This window comes from Solanum stenotomum, chromosome 7 (assembly GCF_019186545.1).
Source record: "Solanum stenotomum isolate F172 chromosome 7, ASM1918654v1, whole genome shotgun sequence".
Lineage (NCBI taxonomy): Eukaryota > Viridiplantae > Streptophyta > Magnoliopsida > Solanales > Solanaceae > Solanum > Solanum stenotomum.
This window is the reverse complement of record NC_064288.1, coordinates 15,190,875-15,209,484: the sequence shown is the minus strand read 5'-3', so window position 1 is coordinate 15,209,484 and position 18,610 is coordinate 15,190,875. Positions and strand designations below refer to the sequence as shown.

The following is an 18,610-nucleotide window of genomic DNA, read 5'->3' as shown; positions in this document are numbered from 1 at the left end:
TGGTGTCAATCCGCACAATTAGTAGCCACCCTATCGTCTAAAGGGCCCCAACACCCTTTAGACAAATTGCATATTTATGTGTCAATGTGATCACGTTAAGCCAAATTTTGCCAAAATGGAGTTTAGAAGTTGTTTGTTGTTTGTTTGCAGAGTCATGGATGCTTTCAACTCCCCAAACCCGCAAATGGTCGTAGATTTAAACTACAAGCTAAGGAGCTGGTGGATTGGTATTAAGAGAGATTCGTCAGTTGTTGGGTAGTCTTACCTACCTCATCTTTGTCATACCAAACCCTCACCTGATTAGGGCTTTGCTGGAGTTCTGGGACCCTGTAAGGATAGTCTTCAAATTTGTGGATTTTGACTTGGCACCAACGATTGAAGAGATAAGTGGTTTCATTGACCTGCCATACAACGAGTGTGAAATGATGGTACCCTATAAGCCATCATCGAGGGAGTTTCTAAAAAGTCTGGGAATGAAGTCAAATCCAACCTTGCCTTCTCTAGACCTTGGGTGGATCCATTTCGACTTTCTGTATTCACACTTTGGCGAGATGATAGTTATTACTCTTTTATTGATGAATTTGAATGCTCCGTCGAGGAATGGGAAACATATCGCCTAAATGCCTTTGCCATTGCTCTATTAGGATCCCTAGTTTTTCCTAAGATAAAGGGAAGGATTGACACATGCTTGAGTTATGTGGTTCGAGATTTAGCCCAAAGAGAGGGCGAACCTAGGAAAACCCTAGTACCCATGATCTTGGTCAGCATGCGTCGATGGTCGAATGTTTTTTGAGGGATGCAACCTTTTGCTGCAATTATGGGCTATTGAACACTTCTACCTACGTTCTGACGAGGTAGACAGCTTTCTGGGTTATGCAACAAGATTGATAATCATTCAAGAAGAATGATAGCTTTCACGGCCCTGTATGATTCGTAGACTGGTAGATATTCTTGACAGAGCTCGAGAGCTACCACATCCAATGGAAGCTCCATTGGTTGTCCACCCCTCATGCAATAGTAAGAGGCGATGATCGATACTTCATTGAGCTCATTGGCTTAAAAGGCGTTCAACCATCCACTCCTCTTCGAGTACTCTGCCAATTTGGGCGAACTCAAGTAATACCACTCTGGTCTGACATGGAGCAGTTTAAGTATGAATTTGGATTAGATAAACCACAAGTCTACATTATACTTCGAAGATGGGAGCGAGTGTTAACCATTCCTATGGGTGCACGACAGGCCTTATGCACACGTGAGTATTACATATGGATCCTAAAGGAGGTCAAAGACAGAGAAGTGAGTGGGGAAGGATACTATGGGCTCATTGATGAAAGAGAAAACATATGGGCACGCAACGTGTTGAGGATCAAGAATGAAGTCACTCCCCATACAAGAAGTCAATTGGCGCCAAGCTCTTGGAACAGATATCTTCAAGATTTTCAAAATTTAGGATGACTTTCCCATTTGTTACCCCCTTTCCCTTAGTTTATTTCAGTTTTTTGTTTTCCAATTATGATATATTGTTCGAATTTTATAATAAATAAAGTTTGTTTATTTCCTTTAATCTAAACTCCAAATTGGCAAATAAGGCTTGAATTAATTATTGTGCATCACTTATATGTCGTCTTAGGCCTACCTCTGGCTCAACGAGGCCCCTTGCATTTAGGGCGTTTTATTTTAAAACAATGTGCTTGTTATCTCAATTTATGCAACACTCTACCTTGGGTTTTCTTTTTCTTTTACTTTTATTTTTACCATTCCCCAATGATTGATCTATAGACCATGGTTTACCACACGCGATCAAAGGACGCTCTTTCTTCTCTTCCAAATGAGAACCGCAAAGGGAAGAGGAAAGCAGCTAATGAGAAGGTTTCAAGTAAAACCATTGAAAATGAGTATCCTCAAGCAAGTTGATCTCACGTTTGGAAAAGAATATAAAGGAATTAGAAGAAGAAGTGTCTGATATGCGCGGGTGGGCCAAGATGTTACTCTATGTCGATCCCACTTTGGAGACAAACATAGATAAGTCGCCTGTCACAAGTCAAGCCACTCTCCGAGATAATCCTCCACTCACTCACCCTATTTCTCATCCTCTACCAACTTACCCCACTTCTCAAAATCAACCAAGCTCCATTTAAATGTCTCTAAAGAACACTCACATTTCAAATTACCCATATCCTCCTCAACATCATGCTTATGGTTCCAGACCTCCATATCTTACTCCGAGTCTGCGGAGTCCTCCCTTACAAGCTCCTCAATATCAAACATCTCTACAACAAGTCCCTTGGTATTGTGCGCTGCTCATACCATATCAAATCCCTTCATATCAAATAACTCCATATCAAAACCCTACTCATCCTGTTCACAATGTCAAAACCCTCACTCAAAAATATATTCGCAACAATCTATTCAATGTGGAGAAGAGGCCTATCAAAATTTACACTCCTTTGATTGAGCCTATAGATCAGTTCTATGAAAAGTTGAGGATTGCTGGTCACATCGCTTCTATCAGTGAAATAAAGATGAATATACGTGCAAAGTGGATTGAACCCGCTAAGGTTTGCGCTTATCACTCAGGGATGAAAGGACATACCATAGAAGAATGTCGTGATCTGAAAGACAAGATTCAACAATTCATTGATACCAAGATCATATGCTTGGACAACTTTGTGCCAACGGAATCCCAACAATGAGCATGTCAAAGCTCATTTGGAAACAGTTTCCAATAAGAGCCTTGAGCCATTTAAGATTATGTTTTCTACATTCAGGTACCTATATTAGCATATGGGCAATAAAGTTGGTCAGAATCTGTCATTTTCAGTATTGGTTAAGAATGCTCTGTTTCATGCTCTCTGTATTTGGAACTACGTCAGAACTGATTCCCATTTAAGAGGGGATACGTAGGCGCGCCTATGGAGTTCGGTCTTTATCTTAATAAAATTTCATTTTCCCCTTTTGACCGTGTAACTGGGGCAGAATTTTTGAGAGGGTCTCAAAAATTCCTTCAAAGTGCATTTTCCTACAAACTATAATACTGGGGCAGAGAGTCTAAATAATTTCATCAGAAGGATATTTTATGGCAAGTGATGTTACTGAAGTAGAATTTTCTCCAGGGAACTCAAAACTCCTGCAAAAGCATTTCTTTGCGCAAATTAGTAACTAGGGCAGAATTTTTGAAAAGGTCTCAAAAATTTCATAAAAGAGCATTCTTCTTGCAAAATCTCGATACTGGGCAGAATTTTTGAGAGGAACTCAAAAATTCCTTCAAAAGCATTTCTTCTCTCAAATCAATAACTGGGGCAGAATTTTTGAGAGGGTCTCAAAAATTTCATCGAAGAGCATTCTTCTTGCAAAATCTCGATACTGGGACAAAATTTTCGAGAGGAACTCAAAAATTCCTTCAAAGACATTTCTTCTCGCAGATCAGTAACTACGGCAAAAAATTTTGAGATGGTCTAAAAAATTCTTTCAAAAGAATATTTTCCACACAAATCAGGACTGGGCAAGTTTTGAGAGGATCTCAAAAAACTCATAACAATCAAGCTACAATCTACAACAAAAATCAGAATAGCAAAAGTTCTACACTGGGGCAGAAATTTTGAGGGGACCTCAAAATTTTTGACAACGCTTCAAAGGACATTCTAGCAGACATCAGAGGAGCATACTGTGTCGAACCAGGGATGCATATCAACCTCCCCTTTTAACTATTTTTCTTTGAATGCAGAAAATACAGGTACATATACTAGAAGCAGCTTCAACATCGCTTAAAGGATCAGCGTACCACCATATTAAGCCCGACAAATCGCTAATCAATGGCATCCCGTCCTTCCAACAAGGTGAAGGACCAAACTACTCTATATTGAGCCTAATCACCAGTCAAATGTCATAATATCCTTCCAACATGATGAAGGACCAAGTTATTTTGTGCCCGACAAATCGCTAATTATGGGTACATCTTTGCAATAAGACGAAAGAATCAAGCTACTTTATATCAAGCCCGACAAATCAACATTCAACTGCACCCACTCCTTACAATAGGACGAAGGGTCAAAGCTACAATATTTTGAACTCGAAGATTGTCAACAAACGACACTCGACCCTTCTAACAAGGCGAAGGTCCAAGATATTTTATGCCCTCAATTAGCTATTATGCATGTGCCCGAGAATTACATCATTGCATGTGCCCGATGACTGCATGTGCCCGAAGATGGCATTGAGCCTGAGATTGCATTGTGCCCGATATTTTATGTGCCCGAGAATTACATCATTGCATGTGCCCGAGAATCGCATTGTGCCCGAAGATTGCATGTGCCTGAGACTCCATTGTGCCCGAGAATTGCATGTGCCCGATATTGCATGAGCCCGAAGATTGCATTATGCCCGATGAATGCATGTGTCCGAAGACGACATTAAGCCCAAGATTGCATTGTGCCCGATATTGCATGTGCCCGAGAATTACATCATTGCATTTGCCCGATGACTGCATGTGCCCAAAGATGGCATTGAGCCCGAGAATTGCATGTGCCTGTTATTGCATGAGCCCGAAGATTGAATTGTTCCCGATATTGCATGTGCCCGAGAATTGCATTGTGCCCGATATTGCATGTGCCCGAAGATTGCATTGTGCCCGAAGATTGCATTGTGCCCGAATTGCATGTGCTCGAGATTGCATTGTGCTCGAGAATTGTATATGCCCGAATATACTCCAATTAAGCTACAAGTATCAACAGATGCCCGAATTACAGATACGCTCTCTTTACTAATTACTTATGTTCCGAAGGCGTTATGGTCTAAAGGCATCTTTCATGGCCTGCGGACATCATATCATGGCCTAAGGATTTACTTTCTGCTTATCATGATCCAAATGTGTCATAGTCTAAAGGCATCATTTTTCATGGCCCGTAGACAACATTTTCATGACCTGAGGATATAATTTTTGCGTATCATGGCCCTAAACATCATAGCCTAAGACATCATTTTCATAGTCTTATGGCAAACATCATTGTCGATATGGGAAATTGCATCATGTTTACATCTACCGTTTATTTGATATATTTGCTCTAATCACTTTATTTAGTCATATTACAAGCTACAGATTTGCAGAGACTAACATTTTGCAGATAAGACATTTTTCACCTCTCGGCTACGATTATCGTGCTTACATCTATTGCAACAAAGGCCCTACCAAACTCTTTGCTACTCGTATCACCGTTTTCCATTTAATTCCTGGCTACTCATATTACCTCCTCTTCATCGGATCCTTCGTTCTTAAACCAGAAATCCCTCTATCATGCCTTTCTCGCTACTCTAATGCTTTCCATTCAAGCCGATATCGTTCCTCTTCGAATACCGTACCACTCTTTCAATTCTTTAGGAGTCTCGCTTGCTCCTGAATCTAGAACTACACACGACATGATTCTCGTATAACCAGAGATATGTAGGCGGCTTAATACCAAAGTCTCAGTCATACCATTTTTCAACCTTATATCATTTCAATTGATCCCGCTGATCGTCGATCGGACAAAATCGGCTACTAAGTCAACGTTGGTTGCCCGACAATTCATCATTCATTCTCAAGCAACCAAGGGGCAGATGTTGACACCCAATTTTGGCCGACCTTTAACCCTTTTGGAAAGCTATTCGATTAAATACGTAATTTTAAAACAGATTTCGAGTTTAAAATTTTAACCGATTTTGTCTAAAAAGTTATATATTTTAGTAAGCATACTTTATTAAAATTATTGTAAATACTACTAAACTATTTTAAAATTATTAGTAAAACTCGAAATAATTCAAATGTTTTAAAAAATTTAAGTAATTTTAATTATAGTATTTTGTAGTATTTTAATTGGATAACATTCCTTTAAATTTCCTCAAAATCATTTAAATTTCTTCCCATTCTATTCTAATTTCTTTCAATTACAGCCTTTTAATTTATAATTTATTTCAATTATAGCCACCTTTCATTTCAATTCTGGCCAATATTTATTTCAATTTTGGTCATTCCAATTCAACTCTCAAGACCCTTTTTATTTTAATCTCGTCCATCCATCCTTAAATTAAATCCTAGATCAAATCCTAGCCGCTCATCTAATTCTAATCCTACGGCTAAGATCAACTTTCCTTCCATTCCTATTTTAAACCTAAAAAGAACTCAAACCTAAAACATTAGTTATATCTTCCTCTCCTCTCAATCAGCCGCCGCCCCCCATCTTTCTCTTCTATGGTTTTCTCCGCCAACAAAAGCAGCACGAGGCTGCTGCTCTTCCCCTCTTCTCTTTTTCACCTTTTTCCGGCGAAGACAGCAGCACCAGCCGGCGAGGAAAGCAGCTAGCAGCAGCAACTAGTAGTGCTCTGATGGGCAGTAACAGCAGTCGACAACAACTCCAGCATCGAGCTCCTCAATCGACATCAGCAGCAGGCAAGAAGCACAGCTGAAACCAGCGAATTCCAGCTGCTCCGACCACCAACCAGCAGCGCCAGTAGCAGCTGCAACCAGCTAACTCCAGCAGCTCTAGACAGCAGCCAGGCGAAGTACCTACAGGATGACGAAGACGACAATAACTCCAATGCAGCTGTCGGCGAAACAACAACAACAGTCCGACCAAGCGAGCTACAGCGAAGTTCGAAATTTGGATCGGTGGAAGACGGATATCAACAGATCCGTCTCCGGTATTTTCTTTCGAACAATTATTACTTCATCTATTTAACCCTATGTTGTTCCTATTTTTTATTATATTTTCATATGATTGCTTTTATGTGCTTGATGCTTGAATGATAGGAATTCGTTCCGTTGTATGCATAAACTTTTGGGTTGACAACTTATTGAACCTAAACTTGTATTAACTTGCTAATCACTGTTTCTTTTCAACAGTTGGTTTTAATTTGAATTTTATTGTCCACTAATCTTTTCATATTTTCATTCCTTAATTGACTTTACACCATGTTGAAATTGATTGTCTAGCTTGATTATAGTGTAGAATATTATTGAATTAATTTTGGAGTTTGATTATGATAATGTTTAATTGCATATTCTTTATCTTACTGATTGGCCTTTGTGATTGGCACCTTAATACTTGCTCTCGTAAATTGATTTGATAATGTTGATAATATATATTTAATTTACCATTTTGATCGTTTCCTCTAGTCGTTGATTTGGACTTATTTAGCTGTCCTCTATGCTAAAGTAATTGATTCTTACCAATTTGCTCACTGTTTTACTATGGTAAGCGATTGGGGCTGTAAATTTATTCCTTCCCTTAAATAGTCATCTTTTAAAGTGTCTTCAAATGAATAATATTATAGCTAATATGGTGACCTTAATTGATTTCTTTACCTTAATCATATTGTATTGATGCTATTGCCGTATTTATTTCTTGATAAAATATGCAGGGATGTTAATTTGTCATATTGGTTTGAGCCGTGATATGGTCCTTCTTAAAATAATATTATTCCTTTTGGTTGATGATGTGCAATATTGATTGGCGGTGTTATTTGATTTTAGGTGCCTTAGTTTTAGATAGATTCTTACTTGTTTAATTTCGGTAAAAAAATAAATTAAAATAAGTCTGTATTTGTCTTCCTTCTTCATAAGGAAAATGTTAATTGATCCTTAATATTTTTTTTCCTTATTATGAGTCCTCCTATTCACTATATAATTAGACTCTTCCCTCATTCATTCACTCTCAGATCCGACATTGTCTTACACTCTAAAAATATACTCTAAAAAAATATATTGCTCTTGACTTTTTTTTTGAAATAGAATTAAGCTTTTCGGTAAACAAAAGCTCCTCTATATTTGTTATTTTGCTGTGTTCGGGTCTAGTATCAAATTAAATTGGGTCTTCATTGCTGTTAAACTTTTTGCATAATCGGTTAGTTCTACTTTTTACCTTGCATATATTATTTTTGTGTATGAATAAATAAAAGGTAAACATCCGGGTTAGTTCTCTTCACCTTCTCTTCTAAGTGAATATTTGTGTGTTTTGCTTAAATGATTGTGGGTCTACATGTATGTGAACAATATTTTACTTTGCATAGTTGCTTTTACTTGTATTCCGCTATTTTTTTTTCTTTTTGCTTTAACATGGATCTTGATCTTAGAGTTCAGGGTTTTGAAGAATCGCCTTGAGAGGATGTCGATGAATTTTTAGTTTGCTTATTTATGTACTCATTGTTCCTTTCATTTGGTAGTGTAATAATCTTGTAGTAACCCTAACTCTCTGATATGATATGAAATAACTTGGGGAATCATCCAAAGGGGGAGGGGAATTATATGCTAATTGTTAATTTATCGCAATCCATTCGTGTTAGAAAGCATGCCTATAGGAGATTGTTTATTTATTTCTTCATATTTATTGAAGTTATATCTTTAAAATAATCAAGAGAGGGTTAAGGAAAAATAGTTATTTATTAATTGTTGACTTATATTGTACTCATATCAGTTTTCTATATGTTAGAAAAATACATAGAATTTGCATAAAGCACCTGATTAAGAGTATGTGACTCTCGTTTTTGTTTGATCTAAATTATCAAAATGTTCTTTAATCGATTTTCTTACAAATAAAAAATAAAATATATAGATATCATGCTTACAATGTTCATAATAATGTTTCCAAATAATCAATTCGGTATTTGATCTGGCGGCATGTTTCTTTTAGCATTAATTTGCATGTTAATCACTAGTTAAAATGAAATAAATGTTAAATAAGATTGTCGTTGGATAGTTAATTGTTAAAGAGTAGATGTCAGGACTTGATTAATAATTTATTAATGTTAATTAATCAATCTAATAACTTCCGCATGTTTAAATAACTTTTCTATTAGTTAATAAATAAATCCTAATTAATATTAGATTGCTAATAGAATCTTAACATGTTTACATTTAGAAACTATGCCCAAGACCTAATAAAGTTAATTTAATCAGGTCAATCACTTTTCAACATTATTCTTTCTTGCCACTTAAAACGAAGTTAACAAATCATTGCTGGCATGTTTTAAAATTTGCCCTGAATGTTACTGTTGCATATAATTAACCAACCAACTTGTTAATTCACTTAGAAACCATGCCTATAAGACTAAAAAATAATCTTTCAGCATGTTAAATAGTTGAAATAAATCTGTTGCATATTTTCTGCTCATTGTTCAATAATTTCTGCATTCACAATAATTTTCAGCCATGTAAAATAAATCTGTTGATTGCCACCATATTAAATAGCTGAGTTACTTTTATGCATTGTTTTGTCACTATTTCATAACATCTTATTTAAAAAATAAAAATTAATCAGGTCATTTTTCTGCATCTGCTACTTGCTGCTCTAATTCAAGTCTGCTTTAAATATATCCTCTGCATCATAATTGTGCTACGTAAAAATCAGCTACTGGATTTCTGCATCTAATGAACTGACTGCTACTTAAAATAAATCTCTGAATAAATAAATAAGTCTGCTACAGTTCTAAATAAGTTTGCATTTTGTTATAATCTTCTGCCCTCTAAATCCAGTAATTATATTATAATGCTTGCTTATGTGCATTCATTTAAAATGAAATCCTTTCACCATTATGTGTGTTTGAAAGCATGTTTAAATAAAATCTAGAGGCCAATTTGAGACTTACGTGCTAAATGCTCGTCCAAATTGTTTGACTTGGTGTCTAGGTGGGCCTATTAAAAGTATATATTTTATTTTAGTCTAAATCCACCCTGATAGTAGTCCAATGCCTCTTGGACCTTAAGCGGGGATGTTAGACACCTTTTAGAGATGAAAATCATGTGGTGGTGGGGTAGGGGTAGCTTAGGCCCTATGGATATGATGACATCGACTCAGGCTTAAAGCGACAAATCTTGGTTTTGTCAGTCCTTACATGGAAGCCTATCAAAAAACAAAGTCGAGTGTTGATCCTAAAGTCCTTCAGAGCCTCCCTTTCCTTTGTCCCTTTATTTGTTTATTATTATATTTGTTTGGGGTAGATTAAATAAAATAAAAAAAATTGTTTATTTTATTTGATTGTCTAATTTCTGTCTCTTAGCTCCTCTTTTATTAATTGTTTAAATATTTATTTCTCGTTTATTACATCACCTAGTCTTACATGCTTAATTAATAAAGTAGATAATTTAATTACTCCTAATTGTTTAATCATAGTTATCACCTAGTCATCATGCTAATTAAATAAAATAATAAATGAAATGACCATAATTGCTACTTGTAACCCCCACATAAATTGCATGAGATGTTGCCGGGACCCACATTTGTGGATCTCGAGGGATGCCTAACACCTTCCCCTCGAGGTAATTTGAACCCTTACCCTGATCTCTGGTTCTTTGACCTTATCTAGAATTAGTTTAGCTTAGATAGGTGTCCTAACGCACCTTAAATCGTTAGGTGGCGACTCTTCATTTTTCCTCTAAAAGCCCAAAAGAGTTGTTAGGTCTTGCATCAAAACCCGTTTTGAGAAAATTGGGGCACGACAGGGAGCCATAGCATAAAGTTCAAAGAACCCTGCTTGGGGCTCTGAGAGGGGCGATGCCCTAGAGGCCAAAGCTCAAAGAGCCCTTCTTGGGGCTCTGAAGGGGACAACGCCCCAGGCCCCTGCCCAGTTGCCTCCGACTTTTCTTCTTCGTTTTTCAACTCTAAACCTCATATTTTGACTTTGTTCTTTCCCCAAACACTTAGAATCAACTATACCATCAATATATGAAAGATTCTAATCGAATTCACACCTAAAATCATGGATTGGGATCAAACAACTCCTCAACAATTTCAACGAATCAAGAATTCGAAGGAACTTCAATAAACCCATCAAGAACTCAATTTATAAGCTTTCAAGAACTGAAGTTCGCTGAAATAAATCATGATTGACACATGGGTGAACTAAACCAACGCTATGTCATCTCACATACCTCGTAGGGATCACCCCTTGACGAAATCCACAAGCGATTCTTGATGAACTTGACGATTTCCTTGCTTCTCCTTCTCTTTTCTCCTCTACTTTTCTCTCCTCTAAAACCCTAACTCAATTTTTAAAAGCGTAAACTGACCAAGTTCAGTTTAGACCCCTAAGTAATTACTAAAAATGAATTAAAATAATAGGGTAAGGAAAAGACCAAATTACCCTTCAAAAATCCGATTTTGACTTTACTTATTTGAATAGCCCAACCTCAAATGGACATATCTCACTTATACAAACTTGGAATCATACAAACTCAGTGGAGTTGGAAAGATTATTCAAGTTCTTTCCTACGATATCTGGAAGCACACCTAACTCATTGTGAGCTAGGAGTTATGGTCGTTTTAAGTTAACCAAAAACCCAAACTTAACTTAACTTAACCAATTTTCTAGATTTTTATTCTTTCCCAAAATGACTCTTTCTAATTCTAGTCCTTTCTAGTTACAGGGTGTTACAAGAAATGCAAATGGTTGTTGTTTGCTAGTATAGATAAGGATTCTAGTGATTTTACTGTCAAAAATTATTATCATGTGCATGTATGTGCTCATTCAACCAACAACAAGTTGTGTACATCTAAGTTTTTTGCAGATAAGTTCAAGGATCAGATTACCTGTCAAATATGTAGTGGTAAAGAAAGAAGGAACCAATTCTGGAGATGTGCAAAGTCAAATTTTGAGGTGAAATTTCAAGATGGGATGGATAAACTCAACAAACTAGGTAAGAACATTTGTGAGGACTTATTGCATTATGAAAAAACTACTTGGTGCAACGCATATTTTAAGGAGCATTCTAACATTGACATTGTTGAAAACAATATGTGTGACATTTAATTCTTGGATACTAGCTGCTAGACATAAGGCTATCATAACTATGTTAGAGGAGATTAGACACAAGATAATGGACAAAAATGTTGTAATGAGGCAATTTGCTGAAACTTGGATCTCAATATCTCTCATATGGCTAGACTAGTACTCGAAGAGAACAAAGATCTTGCTAGATTTTGTGAGGTTAGCTTCAATGGTGATATTGGATATGAAATCAAAGATGGTCAGTACATACATATTGCTGACATAAGGAAGGAGACATGTACATGTAGAACATGTCAATTGAGGGGGCATACCATGTCAACATGTTGTGCTTGCATATCAATATAAAGGCATAGAACCTGAACATCAAGTGGTACATTGGTATAGGAAAGAGATTTTCTCGAAGAGTTATAACCATTTTCTCCATCCAATACCAAACATGAAAATGTGGCCTCACACTAGTGGTGCAGTGATTGAACCTCCTGAACCAAAAGTCATGCCTGGTAGGCCACCAAAGTGCAAAAGAAAGGCAAAGAATGAGCCTAGAAAAAAGTATGGAAAGTTGTCCAAAAGAGGAGTAAAAATGACTTGCTCTAAGTGTCATTAAGTAGGCCACAACAAAAAAGCTTGTCAAACCATGGTAAGTTATTCTTCTCTTCTAATTCATCTATAATTAGCTTCAATTATTTAGAGTAATAAATTATTATTATTGTATTAATAGGTTGGGATGGGACAACCTAGAGGCTATACAAGCAGGAAACCATGCTCAAGTCATCCACCAGTGTTTATCCAAATCAAACTTAAAACAACCACCATTGTTTAGCCAACCATCAAGCTCAAACCAGCCACCAGTGTTTAGCCAACAATCAAGCTCAAGTCAACCACCAATATTCAGTCATCAAGGTAGTTCTAAGTGTTTTGATTTTTCAGCTGTTAGAAGAGAGCAACAACCTGCTAAAACCAGAGGCACAGGTAGAGGCACGTGCAGAGGCATAGGTAGAGGCACTGGCAGAGGCACAAGTAGAAGCACATGTAAAGCACCTGCAGTGGCATTGGTAGAGGCATTGGAGGTGTATAAAGTCAGTAGCCTGATCAACTAAGGGCTATGGGAGATTCAACATCAACAGGAAGACAAAAGAGGACCAAAACTGTAGGATTTGAAATCTATACAAATGCAAGTGGTAGTCAAACATTAAATGTAAGTGTAGATAATTTTATTCATTTCTTACTCTACTATATAAAGTCTCATTTTAAGACATTTATATGCAGCCTGGTACTTCAAGAGAAAGAGTTATCACTCCGAGAGCTTACAAGGATGCAGCTCCAACAAATATTAATATTGGTTATAAGCCTCGAGGACTCAAGTGGAATGGTGGAGATGTTGTCATAACTTCACAGTTGCAACGTATGAGTCAGTCAAGGAAAAACAAATGTGGAACATCTAGTGCACCAAGGAATGCCTAATTTCAGCACAAAATTTACTTTTTGGATGTGTAATCAACAATAAAAACTTGTATTGACTGCTTTGAAATGTCTTTTTGGTGTATTTTAAGTACATTAACTGATTTGTGGTGACAATAGAGTACTACTTTTAATTATTTCTCATGGATTGGTATGTTTGATTGGAGCTCACTAGAGCAAATTAATGGTATGGTTGATCAGTTATGTTTGTGTTGATTTATATTGTTCTGGAACTTATTAGTCCAATTGATAGTGAAAGTGTATGAACACTTATAATTGTGTTTTACACCATTTTGTGTGAAAATGTTCGAGAATAATTGTGTTTTATTTCAAAAGTCATTTGAACACATTAGAAAACAAATGAGACTAACACATAGTTTGTCTTCATTCCTTCAATCAAAATCAGTACAATAAGAACACAATTGAAGGCAATTACAATAGAAAACCCGATCAAAATTGCCCTCATAGAGAAGACTACAATCTACCAGAAATACTATTATGAAGGAATCTAGTAGAAGACAAATGAGCCAAAGCACTAAGATCATTTTGTTACATAAATCCAAGTAGCTAATATCACCCCTACGATAATGCATATCATCCATACTTTTCTTGATCGATTCCTCTCCAGTTCATATGTTTAGACTCTTTTCAACAAACTCCAAATCACCATCCTAGATTGAGCCGGCATTTCATCATCATACCATCGGAAATATCCACATCCACCTCGTGCCTACAAAATTAAAGAAAAAATTGAATTACAAATAAGGAGATTCTTTACTATATTGTACAGTAAAAATGAATTACCTTTAAAATTTTGCAACAAAAGAACCTACATCCAGGGTTGGATTGCGTCCATGAGGTCTTCATTTCCACAACGACCCCACATTGACATAGCACATTTGTAGTTGAAGAAGCAGAAATCGATGAACAAGATAACTTCGACATTGAAACTTGATGATTAAGAAGAAATCAATGAAGAAGAGATATATTTTGATGAGAAGCTCCAACTAACTGATGAAGAGAAAGAAAAGAGGAGAAATAAGAGAAAAAGGGGAGAAATTAGGGTTAAAAGGGGAAGAAGAGCGTTGGTGGGTGGTTCAGGGATCCACATCAGCGCCTTCAAAACGTCTTCACGCGCTCAAGCGACGTATTTTGTGCCACATCAATCCACAATGTTTAAAAGAAACAAATTATGGGTGGTTCAATGATTCAATAGGAAAATGGTGTAGTTGAGTTACCTAAGGGGAAAAACCAACAAGTATAGGGGTCTGTTTATGAGTTCTGCCTAGATGTTTAGAAAATTCACTCCTACCTTATAAATTTATTTCATCTATAGAAAGATTGATAGAGAAATATTAGAACACTACAACAAAAATAATATTTAGCGGTAATAAATATACACATTAACAAAGAGTGATAAATCAGTTACCGACATTAGTTAATTGACATTGGATCCAGTGTTGTCATACGTTTTAGGGACATTTAGAAAGAGTGTTAAATATTAATGCTGCTAAAAATATATTTCTAACAGCAATTAAGCCATTATCGTTAATTAATTGCCGCTAAAGATCATTTTTTATGTAGTGGTAGGAAAGTTATTACAAAACTATATTTCTCTCTTTTGCTATTTAAGGTTTTAACGACTGTGAGATGATTTGTAACGACCGTCATGGTTACGTTGTTTTTGTGATTTGTGTCTATCTTTTCTATTTTACCTTTTTTTTGTAGCCTCTGTACGTGTTTTTGATCTACAAAAATAGGTGACATGATTCTCGAGGTAATCAAAAGGGGTTTCGAGGTGTTCTTCACTTTAGAAGGTTTTGAAATTAAGAACATTTAATTTTAGTTAACATTTCAAGTAAACGAATTCGGAATGGAATTACAACAGTTCCATTAGAATCAAAAGGTAAATTTTGTGGTAGTTGGATATTTGGGTCGGATACTGAGGCTTTCAAGAGTGGTTGTGTTATTGGTTGGAAATTTAAGGTTTAAAGGAACAAAATTAATTTTCATACGTATAATTCATGTATTATATATATAACTAGAAACGTATTTCTTCCATTTTAAAAGGAAAAATCAAAACTTAATACAATTGATAAGAGATTAAATTTAATAGTTATTTACCTGTTTTAGTCGACCATCAAATGGGTTAATTTTGACATAACAACCAAGTGAAATCATGTGACTAGGGGAAATGGTCCTATACTTGTCTTTGATGCGCAGATAGCATTTCCCTTTTCTATATTCTCCTTTTCTTTTCTTTTCTTTTCTTTTATCAACAACTTTCTTATAGTACATGAAATATATTTCAGCCGTCATTGAATATAACATGTGAGTTCGCTTTCATCAATCTCATGGCTTGATTTCTCTATGGTGGTTGTGCATCTTAATTTTGAAATGGACATCTCAAAAAAAGGGTTCGTCGAAAAGAAGAAGTAATGCATAATACATTTAAAGAAGAGAAGATCAGCAAAAAATCGTCTTTTAATAGAATTATCTTCGTATAGTAATATTAAGTAGCCAATAAAAAAAAAAATCACAAAGCTTTTCTCATATTTGATTAGTAAATCTAACTTCTTCTTTTTTTTGTGTGGTTTACAATATTGCACTTATTTTCTTTATTTTGAGTTCTTTAACCTATTTATTATTAAAATATAAAAAATATAATTTGAGTAATTTATCCTTCTTAATAAAAAAAATCCACTGTCACTTTAGATATTATTGAATGAAGAAGCAGAAAGATTAGCTTTAGTTTCGAATTCTTCGTTTTCCGCTGGCAAAACAGTGGTATGGACAGGCGGCAACAACCAATTAAAATTTCAATCACTTGCTCTGTTTTTTTTCAAAAATATTATTACTATAATAAATTAAAATACTACTATAATAATAACTTAAATGAAAAAGATAAGTATAATATTTGGACTTTTGGTAATTATTTGTATAAAAGAATTTACAGTCCTCCATAAAGCACGATATAAATATTGAATTCTATGAAGTTATTTAAAGAAATTAGTATTAAACTAATGAGACGACTATGTGAATGAAAATTAAAGAATTCCAAGTGAAGCAAGAAGAAGTCGGAAGGCAGACGAGCTATAGTATTTCGATCATTTCAATTTTCAACCAAATATAGGAATTGGAGAATATTAAATCTTCATATGCAAGGAAGCATGAGGCATGAAGATATAGCATATAATATCATAATCAACTGCTCATTTCGATTTAAATTTAATATATACAAATAAAAGCCTCTGCCGTGAATCGTAATATAATTTCTATTTTAATAAACACTGAACATCTCTCAAATCATCCAAATACCAATTTTACCTTCTCAATTTTGGCATTCTCACCCAAATCACTTGATTTAAAAGTCAATATTCACTAAAATCTATATTTAGTAAATTTTTTGTACAATGAATAGTTAATTCTTATAATGGAATCAAGAATTGTGTTACATGATAAAGGGCTGCAACATACTGCAGTTGCATCTGTACTCAAGGTAAGAATATTAATCAAAAGACCAAAAATTTATCAACTTGGGTGACATTAATTTCATCACCATGGTTAGCTTGCGAATTCATTTTGCAGTGTTCATCGTGTTCCTCCTCTTCAACTTTGAACACTCCCTGTACAAATAACTCCACATCAATTTCCTTATTCCCTTTTAAAATACTCAACTCCTCATCAAATGGCGCTGGAATAAACGGCGGCCTTGGAAGTTGCACAATCAAATCCCAGTCTACGGATCTGAAGAAATCGTGACCTTTGATTTCATCCACAGAGATCCTCTGCTTCGGATCCTTTTCGAGTAACTTGTTTATCAAGTTTCTCAATGGCGTCGCCTCACCTACTAAATCTGGCGCCTTGGAGAGTATACGATAATATGTTTCCTTTCGATTTGAGCCCCTAAACGGCGTCGTTCCGTACAGCATCTCGTACAATACTACTCCTAAACACCACCAGTCTACCGAGAAGTCATGGCCGTTACCTAAAATGATCTCCGGCGACAAATACTCCTCGGTTCCGACGAATGAATTTGATTTCTCGATCGGATCGAATTCGAGAGGAGCGAGTCGAGCTGAGTGAATAGAATCGTCTGGAGAGATTTCCGAGTTGCGAAATTTGTTGAAGCGAGAAAACCGGTTCTTCTTTTTGCTCTTTGACGCGGTTTGTACCGATAGTTTAGCTGTTTCTATTTGCGGGGCTTCTGGAGTAGATTTGTGTGGAAGTTTTGTAGAGAGATCGAAATCGATTAGCATTATATGACCATTCTCTTGAATCATCACGTTTTCTGGCTTCAAATCTCTGTATACAATCCCTGATCCATGTAGATGCTCCAATGCCAGCACTAACTCCGCCGTGTAGAATCTGATGAATAAAACAACAGTTTAATTACTATTGTTTAGGAAAAAAATTCACAATCTGATGAATAAAACAACAGTAGTGCAATGTGCAGATATACAGAATGAGTGATTGATTGATTACCTTATGGTATCGTCTGAGAACATTTTTTCAGTTTGTTTTTTCCGAAGAGTATTGAGATCACCACCAGGACAGTAATCAATGGCATATCCAACAATCTTATCCGTCGATACAACTCCTTTGAGTTTAGGCAGAAGCGGATGCTGAAATGAATTGAGTACGTCACGCTCGAGGTAGATTCGTTTGTATTCGCTGTTCGTACTGGCTTTGTTCTTCTCAATTGAAGCTCTCAAAATAGTTTTGAGAGCAAGCAACTCACCGTCTTCTGTCTGAACCAAAAACACCACTCCTTTAGCTCCGCGGCCAAGGGAGGAAATTACCTTCAAACTCCGCAATTGTATCGACGCAATCTCTGGCTTTTCAAGGTTGTTCATGGCGGAAGGTGACGACCGCAACATGTTGATTGGAGAATCTTTGTGAGTTGGGGAGACTTGATTTAGTTTCTCGAGCAACATACAAACTTGTTAGTCTACTGCGGGCTTTTATAGGGTGAGACTTTTGAGGTATTAACAATTAAAGAATTAGAAGATGTCCCCTCTCTTTTTCCTTGCGGGAGAAGATTGGGAGTGGGACCCATTTTTCTATTTCAAATTCATATGATATTCTTTGACTCCATCTAATTCATACCTTTATTTTTTAATTGTCATGTTATATTTTAAGAATCAATACAATTAATTTTTAAAATTAAATTAAATTATATTTATTTGATATTTTAAAATTAAAATTAAAAAATAAAAAATTATACAAAAAAAGTATTATAATTTATTGTAATTTCTTTCGTATCAATATGACGTCGAAGTTCATATCATTTGACTGTAAAAAGACAATTATGACAACTTTAAAAAAACAGAGAAATTATTAACTAAGTTGTTCAGATTTCTTTCATAATTTAAAACAAATGAATTATTTAAAGTTC

At 35.7% G+C, this 18,610-nt stretch overlaps 2 protein-coding genes and 1 pseudogene across 2 annotated transcripts in view; 1 reads left to right on the top strand and 2 right to left on the bottom strand.

Annotated features, from left to right (window-relative positions):
* Positions 1 to 18,610, bottom strand: part of LOC125870580 (peptidyl-prolyl cis-trans isomerase FKBP15-1-like) — a 1,082,853-nt gene that overhangs the window by 55,938 nt on the left and 1,008,305 nt on the right. The gene's annotated exons all lie outside the window — the stretch shown is intronic.
* On the top strand, positions 12,479 to 13,215 carry LOC125870577 (uncharacterized; annotated as a pseudogene).
* LOC125870567 (serine/threonine-protein kinase OXI1-like) lies at positions 16,586 to 18,138 on the bottom strand. The gene is made up of 2 exons (XM_049551027.1): positions 17,698 to 18,138; positions 16,586 to 17,580 (listed from the first exon to the last, which is right to left on the bottom strand). Exons 1-2 carry the CDS (start codon positions 18,090 to 18,092, stop codon positions 16,725 to 16,727), a joined length of 1,251 nt encoding a protein of 416 aa, XP_049406984.1. The 5' UTR covers positions 18,093 to 18,138; the 3' UTR covers positions 16,586 to 16,724.